The sequence below is a fragment of the Daphnia pulex genome, chromosome 6 (assembly GCF_021134715.1).
Source record: "Daphnia pulex isolate KAP4 chromosome 6, ASM2113471v1".
NCBI lineage: Eukaryota > Metazoa > Arthropoda > Branchiopoda > Diplostraca > Daphniidae > Daphnia > Daphnia pulex.
The window spans coordinates 3353801-3378166 of record NC_060022.1 but is presented as its reverse complement, the minus strand read 5'-3'; the positions used below and the strand labels follow the sequence as shown (position 1 = coordinate 3378166).

At 39.1% G+C, this 24366-nt stretch overlaps 4 protein-coding genes and 2 long non-coding RNA genes across 9 annotated transcripts; 3 read left to right on the top strand and 3 right to left on the bottom strand.

The window, feature by feature from the left end:
- The first annotated feature begins 2 nt into the window (after positions 1-2).
- On the top strand, positions 3-551 carry LOC124195737. The gene is made up of 2 exons (XR_006875383.1): positions 3-107; positions 174-551. It is a non-coding gene; the product is annotated as an uncharacterized LOC124195737 (long non-coding RNA).
- A 1800-nt stretch (positions 552-2351) lies between these two features.
- On the top strand, positions 2352-2864 carry LOC124195736. The gene is made up of 2 exons (XR_006875382.1): positions 2352-2398; positions 2460-2864. It is a non-coding gene; the product is annotated as an uncharacterized LOC124195736 (long non-coding RNA).
- Positions 2808-6996, bottom strand: LOC124195728 (adhesive plaque matrix protein-like). Of its 4 annotated transcripts, none has more exons than XM_046590284.1 (4): positions 6810-6996; positions 6513-6737; positions 3081-3362; positions 2808-3050 (listed from the first exon to the last, which is right to left on the bottom strand). In XM_046590284.1, exons 1-4 carry the CDS (start codon positions 6813-6815, stop codon positions 2898-2900), a joined length of 666 nt encoding a protein of 221 aa, XP_046446240.1. In that variant the 5' UTR covers positions 6816-6996; the 3' UTR covers positions 2808-2897. The 4 variants fall into 4 exon arrangements, with proteins under 4 accessions (XP_046446240.1, XP_046446239.1, XP_046446238.1 ...); XM_046590283.1 differs by lacking the exon at positions 3081-3362 and adding an exon at positions 6137-6446 and having other exon boundaries at positions 2808-3025; positions 6810-6964; XM_046590282.1 differs by lacking the exons at positions 6513-6737; positions 6810-6996 and adding exons at positions 3432-3638; positions 3712-3827 and having other exon boundaries at positions 2808-3362.
- Positions 6997-11463: 4467 nt separating this feature from the next.
- Positions 11464-18086, bottom strand: LOC124195715 (clustered mitochondria protein homolog). The gene is made up of 17 exons (XM_046590263.1): positions 17852-18086; positions 17280-17494; positions 17060-17221; positions 16842-16995; positions 16488-16652; positions 16152-16423; positions 15878-16075; positions 15601-15810; positions 14787-15536; positions 14456-14723; positions 14165-14376; positions 13835-14098; positions 13401-13775; positions 13097-13334; positions 12928-13031; positions 12620-12849; positions 11464-12551 (listed from the first exon to the last, which is right to left on the bottom strand). Exons 1-17 carry the CDS (start codon positions 17946-17948, stop codon positions 12413-12415), a joined length of 4053 nt encoding a protein of 1350 aa, XP_046446219.1. The 5' UTR covers positions 17949-18086; the 3' UTR covers positions 11464-12412.
- A 9-nt stretch (positions 18087-18095) lies between these two features.
- Positions 18096-21368, bottom strand: LOC124195716 (A-kinase anchor protein 10, mitochondrial-like). The gene is made up of 10 exons (XM_046590264.1): positions 21101-21368; positions 20712-20830; positions 19685-20649; positions 19504-19619; positions 19301-19448; positions 19127-19235; positions 18821-19067; positions 18691-18764; positions 18568-18620; positions 18096-18498 (listed from the first exon to the last, which is right to left on the bottom strand). The coding sequence occupies exons 2-10, from the start codon at positions 20731-20733 to the stop codon at positions 18406-18408; spliced, it is 1827 nt and encodes a 608-aa protein (XP_046446220.1). The 5' UTR covers positions 20734-20830; positions 21101-21368; the 3' UTR covers positions 18096-18405.
- Positions 21369-21757: 389 nt separating this feature from the next.
- LOC124195720 (major facilitator superfamily domain-containing protein 10-like) lies at positions 21758-24241 on the top strand. Its single transcript, XM_046590270.1, has 10 exons — positions 21758-22000; positions 22057-22288; positions 22400-22503; positions 22567-22725; positions 22799-22984; positions 23047-23146; positions 23246-23466; positions 23529-23619; positions 23692-23829; positions 23900-24241. The coding sequence occupies exons 1-10, from the start codon at positions 21998-22000 to the stop codon at positions 23989-23991; spliced, it is 1326 nt and encodes a 441-aa protein (XP_046446226.1). The 5' UTR covers positions 21758-21997; the 3' UTR covers positions 23992-24241.
- Positions 24242-24366: the final 125 nt, after the last annotated feature.

The following is a 24366-nucleotide window of genomic DNA, read 5'->3' as shown; positions in this document are numbered from 1 at the left end:
CATCAGTTGGCTATTTCAGTTTCTTTCTACTTCTCAGTTCTTTATATCAGTTCTAACTGACGGCCCATAGCATTTACACACATTAAAAAAAAAATAACATGAATATGGTATTCATTTCTATTTATTTTATTAAAAGACATATAGTTTGATTAAATACGGTATTCTATTTTTAGATTTTTGTCATCGCTTCTGTTGTGGCCGTAGTTGCTGGGCAAGTACCTTATCAAAAGCCAACAGATTACGTTCCTTACCAATTATTGAATGACTACAAGCCGAGTTATCCAGCACCGAATTACAAACTTACATCTCCCAAATCCTACAAGCCTGCTGCGTATCATGTATACAAACCGACGTACAATGAACCAACTTATAAGCCTTACCATCCTGAGCCATCATACAAACCCTATTACCCACCCAAATACACACCGTACTCATATTCCGTCAAATATTGATGAGTAGGCCTACGAAGTTTCATTCAACAAAAAGATTAATTTGTGTAATATAGATGATTATTATCACTGTTTCAAATAAACGTTTGTTTCCGTACCAGAGCCGGTGTGGCTGCAAGACCCTCTTGGTAGAAAAAATTGTGTTGCAAAGTTGCACTTTTTCAAATATTTCTGAATTTGATTGTTTGATTTTCCGATTGTTTACCCACAGATAAAGTTGTGAGGTATAAAAACAGGCCTAATCTGCAGTCGTTCTACACGTGAGCAATTTAAAGAACCCTGACTGAGTCAAGAAAAACGCCAAAAGAAAACCAAGTTCCCGCGGTCCCCGTCAACCGCCTAGCTTAGGAATAATCGTACTCCGTACTCTAACGATTTATAATCAATGCCATCAAATACCTCAAAAGGAAAAATAGAGACGAAATTTGTCCTACCTTTAGCCTGGGAAATACAGCCAGGCATCCACAGGAACTCCATCCACAGAAAAGTTGAATCCACCAGGTAAACGGGAGTCCTCGTGAATACACCCACACTCGCATGGGCAAAGGGGAATTGAAGAGATCATCAACTTGGCCGTCACTGGAAGTTTCTCCGATGAAACGGGATGCTGTTTATCTACATAAAAAAATGTCAACAAAATGAGTTACAAAATTTATTTGCAGAAACAATAAAAAGCAAAGAAAAGTTGTTAATAAAAGCAACGAAAATTATTACCTTAGTGATGATACTGTGATTGTTGCTAATGGCAGGAGGTCATCAGTCAAATCATGTGACTGAAGGTCCGGCATAAGTAAAACCATATACCTTGTAGTCAATGGTAAAACTTTGCAGTTACGATGGCTGGCTCAGTCCTCAAATCTGCACAGAGGAAAAGATTACATTTAGTGCAAACAAACTACCATGCATCGACAAGGGAATAGATCTAATGCTAGCAGGAATTAACAGGTTATTGGAAGAAGTTTAACTCTTCTATTTAAGCTCCCATAGTCATTCCATTTTTATTCAGAGTATTTTTTACCTGCCAAACAGCATGGTGTGGAGAGCGTGGAGAGCTGCGACACCAAAGTTGACAACATTATCGTAATTTTATTTTCGAGCATCCACGTCCAAAATAGTGATCGTACCGTTATACCTATTAGCTATTACCATGGCTTTTCTATGAAATCTTAGTCTCTTTTTTCGAAACTTGTATCATGCTTGTGTAGGTCGGTGTAGGTATTTTTAATGAAAGCAGACTACACTAATCGTCTAAATAGCAATACTTAAGATATCGATTAGAAGATGCCGACTTTCTATTACATAGGCCTACTGTGATGAAAAAGCTAACTTTGATTTGATTGACTCTGGTTCATCTTGCAAAATAAGAATGGTATATTTATTTTGTAATTTGATTGATGGCGGATGAGGAAAGATGTCTAAAAAATGATGAGTGAGAAACCGAGCAGAACTATGACAAGCTTTCTAATATTTGGATTTGCAGTCAATAAACCAGAAGAAAAAGAATTGGAATTTCAAATTCGCGCCGTCGTCTTTGATAAAATTAAGAACTGTTTCGAGTCACAACACCTTTTCCATTAGACTGCGTAACTTGTGCTTATGCAGCGATAAGATCAAGAAGAAATCTATCGTTACACTTCATCCGGAAATTAAAAACTGAGAAGTAGTAGAGAAAATATGATCAAGTTTCCCTTCAGTGGGTTTGTTGAAACCATAAAGTAGATGAAATCGATATCGAAACTTTTTGAATTCACGGAGAAAATGATTCGATATTTGCCCGGGGGAAAAGAAAATGGTTATGGGGAATGGGAATAGAAATTTTTCATACACACAAATGCAAGTGATGAAAGCTAGACGAGCATATAGCACCAAGTACGTATATAAAAACCACCCATATGTACGATGCATATTAGTTCCGTTCAGCTCTCGTACAATATCGCTACAACATGAAGGTGTGTTAAAAGTTAAAACGTTTTACATATCAAAGAGGGAGAATGAAAATTTCTGTATTAGGCCTTCTTCGTCGCTGCCTTGGTGGCAATAGTTTCAAGTCAAGCGCCAAATGAATCACAACACAACGTTCAGCACCAGCACCTGGATTACAATCCGGAATACGCTTCTCCAGATTATTACAAGCCCCTCTATCAACACCGACCTTATTACGGCTACCATGCACCAGAAAATAAACCAGCATCCATCTCCGCAATCGTCAAGTTTCTTGTAAAATTCCATTTCCTGCCAAAGTATTGACGTTTGCTCTTTAAATTGTTTTTAATTCTTTCGCTTGTGGTTGCAATTGCTTTGCATTTAGTGATGTCCAGCGAACTTGTGATTTGTGTAAACTAGGAAATATCGTAAATATCACGGTACATCTAAAGTATATTTTATTTTGAAATAAAGTTAATTTCTTTCGACAAATTGTTCACAGCATTCTCTTTGATATTAAGTTTCCTAGTACTTGGTTGGGTATTTCGGAGCTGGGTAGGCTGGGGCATAGGCGGGCTTGTACGCCGGGGCAGGGTACGAAGAAGGCTTGTATGCTGGAGGAGCAGGGTACGATGGCTTAGGGTAAGCTGGCTCGGGGTAGGCGGGCTTGTTGTAAGCCGGAGACGGATAAGATGGAGATGGATAAGATGGAGATGGATAAGCTGGTGAAGGATAAGCTGGAGCGTATGAAGGCTTGTAGGACGAAGGTTTGTATTCAGGATACTTGGCATCTCCCTCGTACTTGACGTCAGCAACATATCCGGTGTAGTCGTCCGCCTTGTAGTTGACGATTTGGGTACGACCATCGGGAAGGAGAGTGCGGTAAGAGCCAGTCACGTAACCCTTGTCATCGCTGGTCTCCTCATGAGCGTAATCGTTGTAGGTGTAGTCATCCTTCACTGCCCAGTCGAATTTGTATGGCATGGGAGGCTGTCAATTGAAAACAGATCAACTAGTTATACAGTGACATCCACTAAATATTAGGAGAAATATGCTTACGTAATCGTAGTTTTGCTGGGCTGGGTAGGCTGGCTTACTGTAAGCTGGTGCTGAATACACTGGATATTCGGTTTTGTAGGCAGGTGGAGGATATGCAGGTTTGTTGGACGGGTACTCGGGTTTGTATGGAGCGACCGGATACTTGGATGCTGGTTTATAAGATGATTGGCCAGAGACCACGACCATCAAAGCGGCAAAAATGAAAACCTAGAAAACATTTGAATTAATACATATAGTTACATTTGATGATGGGCTTCAATAAGAAGAATGTTGTGTATACTTTCATGTTGTTTTAGTTGTTGTACGGCAGCTGAACGTATAACTGATGCTGTTCCAGTAGATTTGGTGTCTTTTTATACCAAGTTTGTGCGGTCAGACTCCGCCTTTTGCCTTTCATCTTTTAGTAGGCGTGATCTGCGCCAATTTTCTCGGTCATCGGTGCAAATTCTATCACTTACCTCCCAGCGACTATTCTACAACGCTACCCTTCTCTACATGTCCCTTCTAGTGTTCCAGTAGACTCCTGCTGTAGTCACGTAATGGTCACGTTCTCTGGTAACCACGATTTCACGTACACTTCACCCCTCTTTCATTTCCCTTTTTTTTTTTTTAATTCTCAGCTGTCGTACAAATCAGTTGTTTTCTCTTCCACTTTTGGCTTTGTACAAATAGGATCAAATCGATTTAAAATTTGATACTTGCGGCTAAAAATTAATTAAAAGCAACAGTTGGTATGTTCACGTTTTTACAGACCTGTTGTTAATCGGTTAATAAAGCCAGTCTCTAAACTTCTAGACAATAACAAATGCAAAAGGTCGTCTGTAAAGCAGCTAGCATAGTGACGTCGTCTCTTGCTTTTCTCTTGTTCCAGAGTTTGCAAGGTGAAAAAGATAGAAAAACCACGCCCGCCCGTGTTTCGGTAACAATTGCCGAACAATTCCTCAAAATCAAAAGGACGACGACGGTGCTGTGCACGCCGCACGTGAATGACACCTAATAAAAACTCAACGGGGGGAGGGGAATTGCATAATAGCGCCAACCGAACGGGCGCCGGCAAGAAAGAAAGAAAGAAAAAGTGAGCACCGCGCACAGCAATGTCGTCGTTGGTGAACGCACAACTTATTATTCTTTTTCTTGCTGGCGTGCCGAGCTCGTTTGTGACCTCTCTCCAACGGGAAAAAGAGATGCAGGGCGTTGTCGTGCAATCGCTGGTTGCTCTGTTCTCTATGGAGGGGGGACCATGAATCTCTTTTTTTGGAACAAGGTTAGCCTCGCCAGAAAGTGAATCGACACGTCGATACTATTCTTCCACGGTTGCTGACTGCTCCGCCGGTGTTCCTCCTAAATGTTACATCACGCGTCTTCGTTGACTCCGGAATAAATCGCGGAGCCAATAGAGGGAGGTTTGAATATAACGCATGCAGTCATAAATAATGAGGCAGCAGGATGACAATCGCCGTTGAAAGTAATAGTACCTGTAAACCTTATTTTTTTAATGCTGGGCATTTTCTCGTGATTAAATGGTGAATTTTTACCACAGTTTCTATTTCAAAGCCCAGTTTCGTGATTGGTGTATACGACAGGACACGGCGAGTTATAGGAAAAAGAGTGTGTGCGAAAAATCCAATATCCTTGTTTTTTTTAGATCGGCTCTTACGTGATGACCAAGCGTGAGCTTTCCGTCTGAATCAGTGCGTGGAAGAAAAGGAGCAGCCAAAACTTATTTTGGTCGTAAATTTTAATTCATCATTTCTTCGCGTGACGATAATGAGTAGTGGCTTCATCAGTTATATGACGATAGAACGGCATCATTTCTATCTCAGAAACGAGGCTTTCTAAAACAATTTTCGTGTTAAAGAGTCATTGATTGATATTTTTCGTTGCAACTGTGCTGCTTAAGTCACGAGGTAATTAAAATTCGGATTTCCATGGAAAATATGTTTCGCCATGAGTATGATTAAACGATTGACAAGTTAAATTTTTTAAACGAAGGATTTTTAATGATTAAAGTTCTAACGATGTCTTGAAATAACGACGAGAACCTAATAAGAATTTCCCCTTGTTAAATTACCCTTTGAGAAACACAGCAACAGAGTTTCAAATAAACAGATGATGTAAAAATGTGAACCCGTCAAATTCTTTGAAATTGAATTGAAATTAAATGTTAGCTCTCAAGCATGACATCAAGATTTTAATTATGTCCGCTAAGTTCTATGGCGAAAAAGGAACATTCCGCATTTCCAGTTAGAAACATTTATGAATCCGTTCACTTGCGTTGAACATTATAACCAAAATAAGTATCAACATTTTCGGAAATTAATGAGAGAAATAATACCATATAGCTCATATAACAAAGTGAAAATAAAGTCATTCGTTTCTTTAACTGTAAAATGTTGTTGTCGTTTTCCGGAATGGAAAATAGAAAACGGTCAAATTTTTAGACAAAGTCAATCAATCGAATTTGACAGCCGAGTAAATGGAAGATCTTTTATTTGATAAATACAAATGCAACTATGTCGAAGTAGATATTCTCACACATTTTTATAAAAAATCTTACTAATACTTGGCTGGGTATTTAGGAGCTGGGTATGCTGGGTACTTGGCTGGGGGATAGGCGGGCTTGTACGCTGGGGCAGGGTACGAAGAAGGAGCAGGGTACGATGGTTTAGGGTAAGCTGGTTTGTATGCTGCGGGGTAGGCGGGCTTGTTGTAAGCCGGAGATGGATAAGATGATGGAGATGGATAAGCTGGTGAAGGATAAGCTGGAGCGTATGAAGGCTTGTAAGACGAAGGTTTGTATTCGGGATACTTGGCTTCTCCTTCGTACTTGACGTCAGCAACGTATCCGGTGTAGTCGTCCGCCTTGTAGTTGACGATCTGGGTGCGACCATCGGGAAGGAGAGTGCGGTAAGAGCCAGTCACGTAACCCTTGTCATCGCTGGTCTCCTCATGAGCGTAATCGTTGTAGGTGTAGTCATCCTTCACTGCCCATTCGAATTTGTATGGCATGGGAGGCTGTCAGCAATTGAAAACAAATGAGGAAATTGCTTGGAAATTCACTTGAGTTAATGAATATCTTACGTAGTCGTAGTTCTGCTGAGCTGGGTAGGCCGGGTAAGCTGGTGAAGAGTAAGAGGGTTTGTATTCTGGTTTGTATTCAGGATACGATGGCTTGTAAGCAGGAGCTGGATAACTGGGTCTGTAACCCGGTGCAGGGTACTCGGGCTTGTACGGAGCTACCGGATAGCTGGATGGCTTGTAAGATTGGCCGGACACCACGACCATCAACGCTGCGATGATAAAAACCTTGGATATAAAACAATGAATTGTATTAATGAAACTTGATTGTGTTTTTCTTATTCAAGAATCTCTATATACCTTCATGTTGTTTTAGATGTTGTACGATAGCTGAATGCAACTGATGACTCTCCATCGTTCCTCTGCGTCTTTTTATACTGTTTTAGTGGATGACTCCGCCTCCTGCCTTTCATCTGCTGCCAGGCGTGTGCGCCGACTTGAGTCAATGAAAACGAAACCGACCAAAAGGAAATTTCGGTCTCTCCGCGTTTTGAAATAAAAAAAAAATTGGTAGGTGGATGGTCTCCTCGAAGGGTAAACAGGTAATCAATGCGATATAGGCGTCCCCCCTCAACACCAATCTATTACGAACAGCCCCCTCCCGCCTCTTTGTACCTTTTAGTCACGTTCGGGTTATCGCGCTCTTCAAATTTGATCCATCTTTTCATCTCTTCTGCTGAACTACATGGCACACATGGCACACAGTCTTGGCAATTGCGCCAGCGTGAGCGTGTTTGACCTCTAACGAAAAGAGAAGTCATCAACGGGCGTTTCGTCGTGCCGTCTCCGGAGAGGCTTCACTCTATAGAGAGACCATGAATCGTCTTTTTTTGGAGCAAGGACGCCAGCAGAAAGTGAATCGGTTCTCCTAATAGTAAATACTACCCACGACGTTTGATGTAGAACCATCATTTGAACGGTATCTCAAAACAGCTCAGGAAGAAATTACCCAGAGGGGGGTGAGTGAATGTTTACAAGTCTTTAAATTTATAATCACCCCAGTTAATTACCCTATCAAAATATCGGGCTTACATTTTTTATTTCATTGAAAATTTATACTTAAAAAAAAAATTAAGAAATGTCCCGCGGTTCGTCCTTTATTATATAGGGTTCACTTTTCAGGTATAGAAAGTTTCCCATTGCGTGTCATCGAAATGATTTCAGTTGGACTGATTGACTCTACAATCTCAAACCTCAATCCGTATCATTGCATAATTATTGATATACACTTGTGGAAAAAAAATAGAGACGCAATTACCGATAGTATGGAAAAAAAAGTGAAATTTCGTGTGAGCGTCAGACGCTAGCGTTCGTAATGATGACGGATGACTAATCTTTTTTTTTCTTAATATTTATGGAATGACTAGTTCTTTGTTTCAACAACTTGGCTTCTGGTGTTACGATGGGAACCGTACATCTAGGTCTGTGTCACATTACGTATACCCATACACAGCGCAGCTTATTAAAAAAGGTCTACGTACTCACGTAAAAAAAAAGTTTTAGTTACACTTTCCAACACGGGGTGAAGGACAAAGCGGTTGCTCATTCTTTTTTTTCGGGAAAAAATTATACATGAAAAATCTGAATGAATGAACTTATATCGATGGCAATGACTTGGTATAAAACGTAAATCATCGATGGGCTTTGTTTGGTTTGAAATGAGTCCCTATTCTCTCGGTCGTGACGGAGAATTTTCCATTACCACGATACTTGGTTTCCTTTTGATTTCTGTCGTATTATTTGATGTATTCTACTAGACTAGAAAACATCAATTCGTAAAAGGGAAGGAACAAAAGACGGTACGTTTGAAATGACTTTCTCTCGCTGAATGGATGAGAATCACTTTTAAGCAAGAGTGTACCAGGAAATTCAGAAAAATTTACATTTCATTTATCTCCTTTTTAAGCTGCGAGAATGTTGTGCTAGCCATTCTTTTGTGCCGTTTCAATCCTCGAGGCACGTTTTCCATTGCAAGTCAAAAGGAGGGCAATCCTGTACGTCAAGCATGGCCTCTGCTGCTGGATCAATATGATTGTCGTCATGAAAGTACCGTATCATATAATAACTCGAGGATTACAACCATGACATAAATCTCTGCTGCTGCAAGAAGGTAACAACAGTTGAATCTCTGCTTAGCTTCTTAATTACATCATTCCCATGCGGTTGTACGCTTCACGCATTTTTAAAAGGAGATCCGCCAAGCATGAGTTTCTGCCCGGATTTTTTTCTTTTTTAAGGCTCTCTATGTTTAATTAATGAGGCGATGTAGAGAGAGACCTTCAAAACGGCAACGATCTAACTACATTACGAAAAAAGAAATGAAGACGTTTTCATTTTTACCATATAGCGAAACGACATGCCTTATGAGCTTGTCGACAGCCATTAATTTGAATAGCTTCATCCATTCGACATCATTTTGCAAAAAGTCGTGATGTTTGCGCATTGCGAGGTTGTTTCTTCTTCCAAAAAAGAGAATTCCGTCAAGCAAGTCACGGTACAAATGAGGAACAAGCCAAGCAACAAAAGAAGGACCAGCAATAAAATGAGCGGCTGCTGCTGCTGCCTACTAAATCCCCCTTATGCTGTAGTTTTCTTCTAGAAATCTTTTGATTCAGTTTCGAAAGTACATATCGGTATTAAACCAATTGCCACTTTCTCGTATCGGATCTTATTGTAGCGTGTGGATCAGAGAACTTCACGCAAGTCAATTTTTCGTTTGTCAAAAAAATTTCCAAAGAGAAGCTCGTGTACGTACATCTCAGCGGGCGACGCGTCGGTAAACAACTTCAACCGTCGCCGCTCTTTCGACACGGACCAAGAGACGAGGGACACGCCCTGGTCGTCCATTCGCTTGTCGCTTGTAAATTTACAAGGACGCCCGGTGGCTGCCTCACTGTCTTCTTATTCAATCTCGCTTGACGCGCTTCAGTAAATCTCTTTCAAGAAGCCATATAGAAGAAGCCAAATGGCCGGTCACGGAGCCACGATTTCAAGCGGTTCAAAAATGGTTTTAAAGCCTCGTGATGAGGCTTTTCCTTTTTCTTTTTACTCCCCCCTTTCATCCAAGTCTCAATCATCAGCTCGTGTCGTTACAACTTTTTTTTTCGGGGGGGAGGAAAGTGAATCGTTGACGAGTTCCGTGCGTGATGCTATCATAAAAGGTTACACTTTCCATAATAGTGTAGAATTAGATCACTCGACTTTTTTTTTAAATTGTTTAAGTAGTAACTAGACTAAGAAAAACACATACGAAAATCACGGTCGATTATCAACAATGTGCCAAAATGTTGCAGGAATCGGGTGACAACATTGTTAATAATTTTCTTCTTAGACTTCATTTTTAAAAGATTTTGAAAATTGTCTAGTAAAGTATTTTGGGTACACTACGCTTGTCGGATGGAAGCTTGCATCATCGAATGTTAGAAACAGCACGCGAAATTAATGAGTCGGAGAGCCAGTAGTATAGGCCTGTCAGCTGGTTGGGAAAGTGAAACCAATAACCAAACCAACGTGTGTTTGTTATCACCATTCCCGATACTGTGTCGATCGCCAAACATCGCAATTTTTTCTCCAAACGACAAGGTGATGGGGAACTTACTTGGACAATTTTCACAGAATCTTGACATTATTTCAGGATAAAAACGCTAAAAAGAACCGCAGGATATTTCCATCTGTACAGAACTAAAGTAATACGATTCGGTTTTTGGCACTGGGTTAATCCAATGAAAGGCCGAAACATTAGTGATGCACATCAAATAGTAACATACAATCGTATTTCACTTGTTCCAAATTTCGTAATCCTTTTTTTTAACGTTGCATTCACAGTCAACGCATTTTTCAAAGCGACAGCGCGTATCGAATTTTCTTTGAAAGGGATTTATAACCTATAATCGTTCCAAAAAGGGAGTTCCACCTTTTTTTGTTTTCCCTTTTTGTTAAAAGAAAAGAAAAAATTGTATCAACTATTATTAGGTGGGCAAGCAATTGGAGGTGAGGGAGGGAGTTTCATGCCATTAGGCAAGCCGATGGTGCCGCGCCGCGGGTAGGATCAAAAAAGCCACACCGCTCGGAGAAAACGTGCTCCGGTGCTCTAGATCGTGCAGCACGCCCATCAGCTCTACGGAGAGAATATGGAGTAAAGCGAGCCGCCGTGAGATCGGGATCGTGTCACACAGCAAAAGGTGACTCAAAAAGTCTTCTCTGTAGCTGTGTGTGTGTGTGCTTTTTTTTTTTTATCTATTCCAAGGCTAACTTTCGATCGCCCAACCAAACATTTTCACATCCCTATTTATAATCCAGTCTACATGGTCTTTGGCGTACTCGAAAAAAGTAATAAGATAATTGCGGAACGGAACAGAGATGACTCACGCCCGTTGCGGAATTAAAAATATCAAATTTCTTTAAGATCTAATCTAGCAGGGCGAGGTCATACAATCCATGAAGAGTTCAGTAGAGCGATAACATTTGACCTCCTAATTAGGCAAAGTCAATACATACATAGACACACACACATACCCACTAGCTATACTCTCGGCACTGAAAGTATTTACGCTTTTTTCGCTCTGGAAGGAAAAGGATAAACATAAGCTCTGTAGGAGAAACGCGTTAAACTTAATTACTATACAAACAAATCCAAAACCTAGTTATTAATCTTCCTATTCTGAACGTGACCGCAGCAGTCATTACCATTTTCATAATCTAGAGCATGAAAATAGTTAACACTTAGTGCAGATTTCACATGACGTACTCGCACCTAATTTGCAACCGTCCCAGAATTTAATTTCTTCACCTCAATTATCGTAATCTTACCGACTTGATGAATTGATTTTCTTTTTCTCTGTCGGTGTCGGGTTCAATCACACGGATGCCACTTAACACAAAAAAAAAAACTTTCGTTTTGCAACGCCAATACAATTTTAACTCGACCGAAGGAGAAATGAAAAGAAAGGTGAAATGTGTTTGCCATTTTCTTGTAAAATAATAGATCATTTCTACATAGTGATGCACACGATTCGAAAACCAAACGATTTCGACTTTTTATCGCGTTTTCTGTATACAACTACGATTGTGTGACGGAACTGGAAAAGGACTTGGTTAACTGGACCTTGTTATTGCTAGGCGGGATCCTCGGACGCAACAAGTTGAGGAAGATTGTTCACAAGACGCCAAGTACAGACATAGGACAAATATTGCGCACCATTATACCGTACTTTCTTGCAGAAAAATCCGAGCAACGTAAAAACAAGAAAACAAATTTTGACTTGAAAGCAAAATAAGACTGCTTTGATAAATCTTAATTTGAAAACATGCGCGAGATATAGTATTCAAAAACCCAGGATCTTCAGATAACCAAGTCCAAGGATTAAGAGGGGGGACAGGGACGGGAGAAGATGGAGGGAGTTTGGGAAAAGAGATGATGTTTAATTTACTAAATTAATCAACTGTTGAGCTACAGTAAAGCCTGTTCTAGCTAGATATCCATCGTTCGTGCAACGTGACGATGGACATGAGCTCAATCAAGGCTTTACTCACTAAATCTGACAACAGAAACTCAAATGCCTGGCCGAGTGTGTACGTTCGTTGCGTGGAAACTCATGAGATGACTTCTTCGTCAGCAAAAGACGGGATTCAAACAAAGAACAACGAACAGGGAGAATAACGTTTTGGCCTGAGGTTTCCGGTCAAACGACTGAACTCATCACTGAAATCTGTTTTCTCGATACGGAGAAAAATCGAAAACGCGTTTTTCTATCAATAACAAATAATAAAAAATCTAACGTTTGACTACGGCGCGGGGGACCAGGTCTTCTTTCTTCATGGCAACAATTTTTTTTTTGTATCTTGTTGAATAGTGTGTCGTTGTTGACGTCCGCGCGGAAAAAAGCGCTTCCCATGCGTGTTGATTAACTGCAAGACTTGACTTGACTACTATTTTCTGTTGACGATGCCTCCTCCTCTTTCACTTCGAGCAATTTAGGTGGGCTGCCTTCCGTCATTTGACGACGCTCCATCTCTTCACGGAACGCTTCAATGTCTTGTGGACTACAAGGAAAATTAAATAAACAAGTTAAAAAAAAAATCTAAAAACAACAAAAACTTTGAATTTGTACCTAATTTGAACAAATAGAATGCCGTTGATAACGTTGAGCATGTCGAGAACACTTCCCATGGAAGGCGGCTGGATCTGGATAGGTGGCAATGGTAATCCAGTAGTAGGAACACCAGCCCCCAAACGACCTTGATACAGTTCGTTCATCTTTTTCTGCAGCACAACCGCCTGCTGCGTCAGGTGTCGAAGGCACTCTGATGACTCTTTCGTTTTCTCGTGTTCCTCTCCCAACTTGAGGAAAATAAATACGCCGTTAGCAAAAAAATTAATAACACATGTTACTAAATAGTCTAATATAAAAATCAATACCTGAATCTTATAAATGGTGTAAGTTTCTTTTTCGTTTTGGAGAGCAGAACGGAAATCACCCATACAGCTCTGGGTCCTAGCGACCAAGTGGTAGCTCACAGCCACTAAAAACGTGAAATATTATTAGAATTTCGACAAAAGATCGAGTGAAGTCAGTTGTAGTGGTTACCTTTCAATGATCGGGATCCATAATACTTTTTGTTCAAAGCCAAAGCTTTTTCAAGGAAACGCAAAGATAGATCATATTCTCCAACAGCATGCAGAATGAGACCAATATTCGAGTCAAGCAAGGCTACCTCTGGATGATTCTCTCCGATAACGATTAAGGTTAAGTAGCGTGCCCGATACAACAGTTTAAGAGCTGTTGAGATTTGATTGTTAGCGAAGCAGTACAAAGCCAGGTGTGTCTGTAACCAAATTTCGTCTAGTTAATAAATATCGTATTTGATCCTATTCTTAAGGTTATCACTTACGTATTCAGTAATGGTGTACGGATGATCAATGCCATTAACCCGTTCTGACATGAAAACGGCCTTCTGCTGGTAGCCAAGAGCTTCAACATGTTCACCCATGATGTAATTCAATCTTGCCAACATGCGGAGACACTGTGCAATCTCTGGATGCATTGCTCCATAAACGTTGTTTAGAAGATTAAGAGCTTCGCTGATGAGCTCGTAACCTTCCTTTAGGAAGCCCTGCTGAATCTTTTGCTGACCAGTTGTGTAGAAATGGAAAGCATCACTAGCACGTGGATTGATATGTTTGACTACTGGGAAGACATTAATGATATCCTCTTCAAAAAACGTATTGCGATTTTTTACTTCGTAAGAATATTCCCTCATCAAAATCTATAAGTGATACAATAAAATTAAAGCTTGAATTATATTACTACACAATTCTCAATTACCTGAATGCCAGTTCTCTGACAGAAGGCTCGTAGAAGAGATACTTTCTGCCCCATGTACTTTTCTACTGCTGTGTCGACGCCGTCAGCAGCTAGTTCCCAATCCCAGTAGGAACTTAACTCAGTTTTTAACATGGACCATAAAGTTTTTGGAGTCACATGGATCCAGTCAGTGCTCTCATTATTGGATAAAGGGTTCTGCTTTCCTCTGCGCTTGTTGCGGCGTTTAGATGGCTTGGTTTGAAGCTCGTCAGCGCCAAGTGTGGCCTAAAGTCCAACAAACATAGGATTCAGACCAAGACGGATACAATGCAGTGTTGTACTGTTGGTTACCACTGGGGTTGGATTCGAACCGAGGAAGCAGTTAAGGAAATGAGCAATCGCCGCTGACAGGCCCATCATTTCTACTCCTTGCATGTAGGTGGTGAAAAGGTGTTTGGCAGCTCGAACAATCAACTCAGAAACTCCGATCACATAAACGTACTCTAACTGCGGGACCTTAGACAGCATTGAAACAATTTTGCCCAAGTATCGAACGTTGATTCCTAATTTAGAAGTAAATTAACAAAGATATTATTAAATTACTGATGAAATGAAATACATCACACTTATTGTTCGACTTACCGCGACTATGAATGGCTTCGATTAGAGTGCTACCATCCAATGGAGCAGACGAATGGTCCAAACAATCACGAATAAATGTGGGGATTTGAATTGTGATGAGAAAATCGGCAGCATCTTTGATCAGCTGCTTCTCTTTCTTTAATCGTTCGAGAGCAACAAGGCCATCGGGATGGCGAACTCCAGGAGAGAGGACGTCAGGATTGAAACGGATATCAAATTCCGTATCTTTCAAGGAACCAACAGCTGCAGCAGCTTTACGGACAATCTCCTACAAAATTTTTAAATTAAAATCCATATCATGCAAAACAAAAACATTTCCCTTCAAAATTACCTTTGTGCTTTCTTCTACGTCAGGTTTCTCTCCGTGTGTAATCGAATCTGTAATACTTTCCACAATTTTCTTGGCCTCGTCTGAATTCAACTGCTGCTGTTCTTCCGTTCCCTTTTCCGATGTTGATTGCACTCCAGCAATGTCTGTGTCGTCCGACTTGACTGTTTCTTTCTCAACAGAACCACTACGCTCGGACGTCGCCTTCTGTTTCTTAAGGCCCACTTGTTGAAGATGGAACGCAGCGTATTTGATAAACAGCATGTAACGAGACTCCACAAATGCGTCGACTAATTCTTGGCGCAGACAGCAAAGTTTGTGTTTGTGTTCAACAGGGAAGCCAAGTGCACGAGCTTCTTTACTCAAGTCTTCACCCTCGATTTTTAAGAAGTTGACGTCGGGTGGGAAAGTACGTAAAAGATCCAGAATGTAATGCCGTCCGTCGTTGCCGATGATACCCTTACACTCGACGGATGAACATAACTCTACTTCTTCATCTTTGTCATTGAGAACTGAATGCTGGAAGACCTTTAACTGTTGTCCAGCTTTGCCCAACAGTTCCAAATACTTAGGATGGGTGACAACAGTTTTTCCGAAGTCAATTGAACCGTAAACAACCGACTGTTCTTGCTCTCTTTCCAAAATGCCTGGAATAATGGACTGTGCTGTTACCCGGTAACCACGGTAGTCAATCACCACAGTTCCCAGAGTGTACAAACCCTCTTGATCGACAGTATTGTAAACTTTAACACCCTAATTTTAAAATGTTAAGACATTTAAATCTCCACCAAATAATCTAACTAAAATAATTGTTTACCTGGAGATCATTCTTAGGTGCGACATAGGCAGCAGCATCACCACCCAACTCTTTGTAGTGATCGCGGACATCAAAGCCCAAGGAAAAGAAAATGTTGTTCCAAATAAACATTTGCATTCGTGATTCTTCACCAGGATTAATAGCCATGACGTTTCCATCAATCACGGCTTGAGCTCCACGAGCAGCGGCAGCGACAAAATCAGAATGCACCTTGACAAAACATTGCGTAAGGGATGTTAGTGTCGCACATATATAATTAAATGCCATTTTTAAATACCTTGAAAATTGCTCGTTCCCTTAAAAGTCGTTCAGGCAAATTTTTTCGGGGTAGTTCACGTGTTGTTTGCAATTCTTCATTCCAATCACGAGTCTGGCCCGGAATATGTTCTTCATATCCCAGTTTAGAGGAAAATGCATCTTCCGCTCGAATGGCATCAATAGGATGATCTGCCATCGGAGCAATCCAAGAGTAAACCTTTATGTTAAGCAAAACCAAAATATTTAATTAAAACCAAGTAAAGAGTTAATAAAAAAAATTAATTGTTCCTTACCTGATAAGGAGTTGCAACTCTTTCGAATGGGTGTCGTTGGGTGCGCTTGCGTTGCAATAAAGTAAAGTTTCGCTTGAACGACGGAGAAACCTGAGAAAGGAGCTCAATCAAAGAATGCGAAAGATGATTTGGATTCGCTGGTTTTGGGTTGAATTCCTCATCCGTTGACTGGTTGATGTAGAAACCTCGAGTGCATGCGGTAATATGCAATCTCTTTTCTTCGAGAGTGACGGCGTACAAATAAATCAAGTCACCGTGCAGCTTACGATAACCTAGTCGAAAATTTCGTCTTGTCATTATTAACTGAACTTTTGTGTGTTTTATGATGAGATCAACCTGGAGGAGGGTTCCAGCCAGACGTAGTAATCACTTTTATGCAATTAGGTCCTTTCTGTTCTTTGCTTTGAGGCTGCAACGGGACCAAGGGCCTTTCGGTTGATCCAGGTATAATAGAATCCGACGGAGTGCAGTCAACGCTTTCTGGACGACTTTTTTTCTTTTCTGCAAGAATATTAACATTTTACGATTGTCCTAAATATATGCTATTTAAATGTGGATTGCACTGAGGTACCTTGCAATCGTACTTGAAAGATAAAGGTAAAATGAAGCATGAAAAGAACAAGTTCAGTTCAAGTCAGTAATTTATGAAAATTATTCCTACAATAAGCAAATAAAAGTCAAAACATTTACCTAATATATCTCCTTGTGTAACTACATTCAAGAATGAAAGTGAACTGCAGTCAAGGCCATTGTAGGCATCTGATGGATCCAAAGATTTCAGCAAGTCTCTCACGTGGCGCAAGTGAATCCTAGCTTCACGCATAGTGTAAGGTTCTTCAACGACCTTAAGAATAAAATTAAGTTTTGAGAAAATACTTCCTCTATATGCTTATTTAAAAAAACTCTACCTTGATTATGGAACCCTCTTTTAACCCTTCAATGCTTTTCAGTTCTGCGAAGTTATCCAGTGTTATGGCATTTAACTGGAGGGAAAAACATGTGCGATGACAGGTATCTTCACGATCCATTAAAAGTTGATGGATTTCCTGAACCATCTCCATGCTTGAAACCTAAAAAGGGATAGATGTTCATTCAAATAGACAAGAAATAAGTTATGTAATGTTATACTTGAATATCAAAGGGTTCCACTCCTGGTGCTGTTATTTTGATGGTGAAACCAACATCTTGAACAAAGACAACATCTTGATCCTCTTTCTTTTCATCTTCTTTCTCCTCTATAGATTCAGTATTCAAGTTCAGATCTTTTTCACCATTGATACTACTTCCTTTCTTTCCTGCATTCTGGTCTTCTTTGTGCTGCTTGGATATCTCTACACCTTTTCCTGACAAGACAAAGGACCATTAACAGATACATTTTAATACTATTATGAATAAGCACAAATGACAACTGCAATTCAAGCTACTACAATTAAAGCTAATGTAGCATACCAACATCAATGTGATCACTCAGAAATTAGCATTAAGAAAAATTGCTTCGAAAAAAAAAAAGCTTAAAACAATACAAATGGTCAACTGAAACTGAAGAATCAATAAGTTTATCACACATAAAAGAATTACAAACTCAGGTAGTGGACATCTTAAACCAGTTGAGAAATTATTGAATCATTTCAATGCATATCACGTTTCTTAGCCAAGCATGGGAAGAAAGTATGGCTATCCCACGGTGTGGTTGGTCTTACCTTCGCCGTTGATTTTCACGAACTCTTCTCCCTTTGAAGCTTCCGAATTCACGTTTTTTTCTGCGCTTGTTTCATTCTTTTTGGACTCGACGGCCATAATCGAGAAGCGCAAGGCAAAGGTCGATTTTCCGTGAAACGGTAAGAAGAAAATGAATGCGGCACTCTTCTTGCAGAAGAGAATCTCTAAAATAACTAAGATGGGAACACGTGACGACTAAGAGCAGCAGTAGAGAAGACATTGCCAGATGTTTAAATTTATTTTATTTTTTTATACCTTTTTCAAACGGCAGCACTTTCTCCTGCTTTCTCATTTAACAAGTATGAAAGACTAGTCGCATGAAACCACGACCGATATGGATAGATATAGTTAACATACATAATTACAGCAAACGTCATGTAAGTAACGAATTCAGAAGTCAGGCGTATAACATATTGGAGATTTGGAATATAATGCGGTTAAGTGGGTTTGTCCCCAATTCGTTTTGTCAATATTGTTTTTTTTTTTTTTTCATTTGTTTATGTAGAATAGACAGCAAGGACAATGTGGAGGGACACTAAAGCGCTTGAGGCGGTCTTTTCCCTGAAGTTATTGCTAACACATCTTTAATAATAATTTCGGCCATTTGCCAGGCCATGTCTTCTTTTTCCTAATATTTCAAACCAAAATTTAAAATTTTATGTCAAATTTTCAAAGTAATTTTACTCATATTAAATACCTGATCCTCTTCCACAAAAACAAATTTTCTTACAGCTTTAGTTATTTTGGACTCTATAACAAAAATTTAGAAAATTGTGAATACCACTGTAAATTCTAGTAAATATAAATATGATGAGCGTACCGGTTTTCTTTTCAACAGGAAACTCTATTTCGCTGTAGAATCTTCCGAATGGCGTAAGACGTCCAAGGCTAAGCCTGTACCACGATTAAATATGAATAATAATAATAACTTTAATGTGGAATTGATTTACGTTATTTTCTTTCTCTGCCACAGCGCGTCGGGGTCATTTAGTTGCCGAATATCAATCATTAGGCTTTCGTTACTAATACTGTTTCCCAAACGTATCATTGAATTTTCCGCATTATTCACAACGGTAGACGAAATAACTCCGATAGCCGAAGCAGAAGAACCTCCCGCTGCTAGGTAGCTTGAGACAGTTGCTGAGGTTGTACTACAACTTATTCCACTTACTTCACTGTTGATCGTACTTGTAGAACCTATGTACACATAAAAATAAATTAGAGGAAATATAGAGGGATTTTTTATTCCAACCAACCTGAACGTTTGCACCGCGATAAAAGATTGGAGGTGTTTTTTAGGGCACTTACAATGTCATTTAGATATTGACAAAAGACAGGGGAAGACATAAATGGTTGAAGATATTTCTACATACAAAAAGAAAACAAAAACATCAAGCGATGCGTAAGAGTTCAACTCATTTTTTTTATACCTTCTCCATTGTTGATAACAACACGTGAAGTGCGTTTTCAAAGCAATCTGGACCAGGACCATTTTTGGTCATACATATATTTTCTTCTATATTGGATCGTATTGCATCTAATAGCCCCAACGGCTGTGTGGCTTGTAGGGAAAAATACCTGCATGAAAAGAAAAATTAGATCAGGAAGTCTACTGCATAATTTGAATTTTTACTTGTTGTATATAATCAAGGCATCCGATGAAGCATTGGGTGAGTTCCACTGAGATCGATAATTATCTGCCGCTAACAAAAATTCTAGCCAGTGGCGCTTGCCTTCTTGGTCCATATACTGTAAAAATGATTTTTCTCATTATTTATATAAATAAGCAACAAAGCAATAAAAATTAATTTTACCTCCATAAAGTAAAATAGACAAGCATCATTATAAATTATATCTGTGATCGACAGTTTCCCGCCAGTGATTATTTCTAGCTGATAGCGATAATAAAATTCCGAATGAAGAAACTCTATAAAGTAATCATTCTCAAGCAAATTGCAAACTCCGATTTGGACGTCTTGAAAGACATCGGCATCAAGCTCTGTTATTTCCAAAGAGCAAGGATCGACATCTCGTAGAAAACACGAAACGGTAGGAAGGTAGTCACTTGAATCAGATTCGAAATATTTTTGGATGATTCTACGTCTTTCACTGAGCAGACTGTGAGCCATCGTGTCTGTTTCTAAAGGCTTTGTTGAACGGGTGGAGCCCGTGGACACAGAATGGCCAGGGGAGTCAAGACTGGTGTCGTCACTAAAGCCTGAACTACTAGAAGTTGAATTCAGCAGTCGAAGCACTTTAGTATCGTTATTTTTTGAAGGGCTCCATTTTGCAAGTAAGCCGTCCCCATTTACGATAGGACTGTTGGCGTTGCTATTAGATGCGCAACCGCTTGTGGATAAGGACGTCGCCAATAAATGGTAATTTTTTAAATCGTTTAACAGCATTAAGTAACTGCTAACTTGTTTGCTCTCGAGATACTGTTGGAAGTAAGATAGTGCTGTTAGATCCATCAAGACTTCTTGTAGATTTTTTGAGAGGCGAGACCTTCGCGACCAAGAACGAATGGTTTCGGGAAGATTCAAATCTCCCAAGTCTCCAAAATCACCGCTGAATTTGTCTGGAACTTTAGACGTATTATTGACGTTGACCACACCTTCTTCGCTTGGGAACCGTTGAAGATTATTATACAAGCTTTCTCCAAGGTCTCCACTGGTAGACAATGACATTGAAGATGATGCTGAATCATTGTTATTTTGAGGCAAGTAGTTTTTGTTCGAAATTCCCCTGGTATTGTTAGATGGGACACTGGATCTTTTCCCTGGATGATTAACATAACTTTGAAACAGGTTTGAATTATAAAGAAACTATGAAGAAGATTACCTAAGCGCTTCCAAAATGCCATTTTAATTGTTTCGACAGCTTAAGAAAACTCAGTGATTACTGTGTACTAAACACACTGAAGTGAGGATAGTGTTATTTCATTTTCCATCTTCTAAAAACTGCAAAAATCAATTCTGTTAATATGTTGATGTACATACCAATAGCATGAAAACATGGAAACAAACATAATGGAAATAAGCCACACACAACCAAACATCATAACACATATAAAAGAATAAATATAATATACATTTCATATTAGGTGGCAAATAAAATGGCAAAAAAAAACAACATATCTAGCCTCAAGATAAGCTACGATGAGCGAAGTATTTGAGTAATTATCAGGATTACTGAAGACACGTAGCAGAAAAATTGACAGAATAACATACCTGTTTCACACACAGTAAGTCACTTTGGGTTTTTCCGGTTTTAAAAAAGGGATTGCCAGTTTTTGCCACTTAAACTTATTTTGCTGAAAATGAGATTCTTTTTTTTTTAAGGAACGAATATTTCAATACACTAAACGTTTGGAAATCATAGTAACAACGGCACAAACGAGAACGGCCAATTTACAAGGTCGATGAGTTCAAGACTTCAAGAGAGGAAAACAAGACTAACTCCAATATTCCGTTCATCCGTTGAACGATTTCCGTCTGCTACTTATTTTTCGTGAAATGCTCCAAATGCCATCTGACGATGATTAAATTGCTTTGGTGAAATTATGAACCTTTATATGTAAATCAACTACAGATTAAAACCATAAACCAAAAAAGGTTAAAAAAAACAGTAAATATTTGTACTTATAATATAATATTATAACTTTTTGGATTCGGTCAAACATGTCTAGGTCAGAGAAAAAATTCTGACGATTTGAAAAAGTAAAAAGAAGTGAATAAATAAATAATAAAATCCACCATGAATATTTATTTTGAAAACATTTCTCATTCAATTACAATCAGCAATTAGCATTGAATAAATGCGTATTAATTTCCAGAGGCAATTGTTATTGTTGTGCGTGAATTGGCTTGGCAGCGTTGGCTTCCACGTAAACATAGCGCTGAAACAAAAAATCGTGTTTGTGCTACCCGGTGGTGTCAAAAATTATCTCTAAAAACTTGCTTATCACCGTTAGGTTATCATGAGCTCGTTCTGTTTAAAGTTTTTTTAAAGTTTTAGGAAGGAGCACAAGGCGGCCGGACGTTTCCACGTATCCTGGAATAACATTTTATGCTGTGCATGAAATAATACCTAATTGTTGAATCTACACACTTTAACACATTGTGAAAATGGTAATTTTGTTTGGTTTCTTTCTAATGCGCTCAGTAATTAATCTCGTGTTTTATAGACCACAAAAAAAGACACCGTGAAATCTCGACTTAATCCTGCAGCATGGGTGATGTTCACATCACTTGTCATTGATCTTATTGGTTTCACCATCATATTGCCACTCATGCCAAAACTGCTAGACCATTATAGCCTTACAGGTGGTGCTTCTATTAGTTTTCTTGAAAGCACAGTGAAAACTTTACAAGAGACACTAAACATTCCTGAAAAATTCAACTCCGTGATGACTGGAGGTTTGCTGCCTTTTTATTTGTAACTTGCTAATTCTAACCCAACTGCTTCTATGCATACCTAACACTTTACCACAACATACCTCTTTAAATGTTTCTGTATTATGTACATAGGTGTCCTAGGTTCTTTGTTTTCTTTTTTGCAATTTTTGGCCTCTCCATTGGCTGGATGTCTGTCTGATTGTTATGGTAGAAAACCTGCATTGCTTGTTAGCATGGTACTTCATTTATGACAAATTTTTCCTTTGTGTTTTTATCTTAAAATTTCACTTTGTTGTCAGGTTGGAATTGCTGCCTCCTATGCTCTGTGGGTTGTGTCTGACAACTTCATACTCTTTGTATTAGCTAGAGCTGTAGGTGGGATAAGCAAAGCCAATGTAAGCTTAGCAACTGCTGTAATGGCAGATATCACTGACAGTGCAACAAGAGCAAAAGCCATGGTAACACTTCATCCTGCTAAAAAGTAATTTCATCTGATGGTATTTGTTTGATGTTTTTCCCTATGCCATACAGGCGTTAGTTGGTGTTGCGTTTGCCATAGGTTTCATAATAGGACCTGTCACCGGTGCAGCGTTTTCAGCATGGGGTATCGATAGCAATGAAGGGAATTGGTGGTTTTGGCCAGCGATGTTTTCGTTAACTTTAACCGTAATCAATTTCGGATTTTTATCAGTATTCTTTAAAGAATCATTACCTAAGGTAAACTGTGGTTATGAATATCTTTGAGTTATGTTTATTTTACCTTGTATTATTTTTTACAGGAAAAAAGGGCTAAATCACTTCAATTATCTCAAACATGGAATCTCGTCAATCCTGTGTCTCTTTTCAAATTTCAGTTAGCCGATGGCATCTCTAAAAAGGGTATTTTTGTCACTATCCGTTGCACCTGACTTACCTAAATTCTTGGAACAAATTTCATTGAACTCGCAATTTAATTTGACATAAACCACCGTTTTTTAGATCTCGAGAAATTGAAAGTACTTGGAAGAGTCTACTTTTTGTTTTTGTTTCTTTTCTCTGGACTCGAGTATACGTTAACATTTTTGACTCATTTGCGATTCAACTATAACGCTGCTCAACAAGGCAAAATGTTACTCTTTATTGGCTTGTTGATGGCCTTTTTTCAAGGCGGTTTAGTCCGACGAGTCAAGCCCGGCAAAGAAAAAATGCTCGCGTTAATTGTAAGTTTAGACAATAATTAGTAATCACTATTAAGTATTAATGTGCGACTCTATTAAAATAGGGACTTGGAGTTATCATCCCTAGCTTTGTAGTAGTAGGTCTTTCCAATAGTGCAACAGCTTTGTATTTTGGACTTGCCTTGTACTCTTTGGGTAAGTAAATTTTTTATTTCATTCTCATTGCGTATCTCTTTGAGCACATGGAAATGTTTTCGAATTTATTAGGATCAGCCATCGTAATTCCTTGTCTAACTGCAATGACCGCTGCCTATGGACGAGCCGATCAGAAGGGAGCAGTTATTGGTACCCTTAGATCATTGGGAGCGCTCGCTCGTGCCTTCGGCCCTTTACTGTCTTCATTTGGTAAATAAAAAATAAAAATTTTTTTCGCATAATTGCAAGCAACATAGTGAAATCATAACATTTTTTATAGTTTTTTTTGTGTTCGGAGCCGGGCCATGCTACTGCATTGGAGCTGTTGGTCTAATACTGCCGTTCGTTTTACTACGTCAGTCGCCGTTGTAAACGTAAACTACCATCAACTGTGATTTAATCTTTCTTTTTTTCTTGATGCTGCATCACACACATCACATCACTCTAGGGGATACTATCTTTAGCTTGGTTTGGGAACTTTAAAAATAGTGCTGGAAAATCATTAACTACTATAAAAATGTCAATTCTTTTTGATTCTCATGAAGGTTAATTGCCAATATCGTCATTCCAATTTTTCTGCCCCGTCTGCTTTGTTAAGAAATACATTCAGAGTTTACGCTGATGCTCCAACACCTTTTCATTACATGGATCTAAACAGAAAGGAAGAATCTACAGTTTTATCTTAAATTAATATCAGAATCATGGTTTATTATTAAAATCACAATTAAAAATATAAATGAACAGTGT

Excerpts from the sequence above, each read along its gene's own strand:
- LOC124195728 (XM_046590280.1), bottom strand. Across the intron at positions 6,447-6,512 it reads CTCAGCAGAACTACGACTAC|CCTCCCATGCCATACAAATT; the intron begins GTAAGATATTCA and ends AATTGCTGACAG.
- LOC124195716 (XM_046590264.1), bottom strand. The coding sequence starts at position 20,733 with ATGGCATTTTGGAAGCGCTTAG. Across the intron at positions 20,650-20,711 it reads GGCATTTTGGAAGCGCTTAG|GGAAAAGATCCAGTGTCCCA; the intron begins GTAATCTTCTTC and ends TTAATCATCCAG. Across the intron at positions 19,449-19,503 it reads GCCTTGATTATATACAACAA|GTATTTTTCCCTACAAGCCA; the intron begins GTAAAAATTCAA and ends CTTTTCATGCAG.
- LOC124195715 (XM_046590263.1), bottom strand. The coding sequence starts at position 17,948 with ATGGCCGTCGAGTCCAAAAAGAATGAAACAAGCGCAGAAAAAAACGTG. Across the intron at positions 14,377-14,455 it reads CGAAGCCATTCATAGTCGCG|GAATCAACGTTCGATACTTG; the intron begins GTAAGTCGAACA and ends CTTCTAAATTAG. Across the intron at positions 13,776-13,834 it reads GTCAGAGAACTGGCATTCAG|ATTTTGATGAGGGAATATTC; the intron begins GTAATTGAGAAT and ends TATCACTTATAG.
- LOC124195720 (XM_046590270.1), top strand. Across the intron at positions 22,504-22,566 it reads CTGCATTGCTTGTTAGCATG|GTTGGAATTGCTGCCTCCTA; the intron begins GTACTTCATTTA and ends CTTTGTTGTCAG. Across the intron at positions 23,830-23,899 it reads CCCTTTACTGTCTTCATTTG|TTTTTTTTGTGTTCGGAGCC; the intron begins GTAAATAAAAAA and ends CATTTTTTATAG.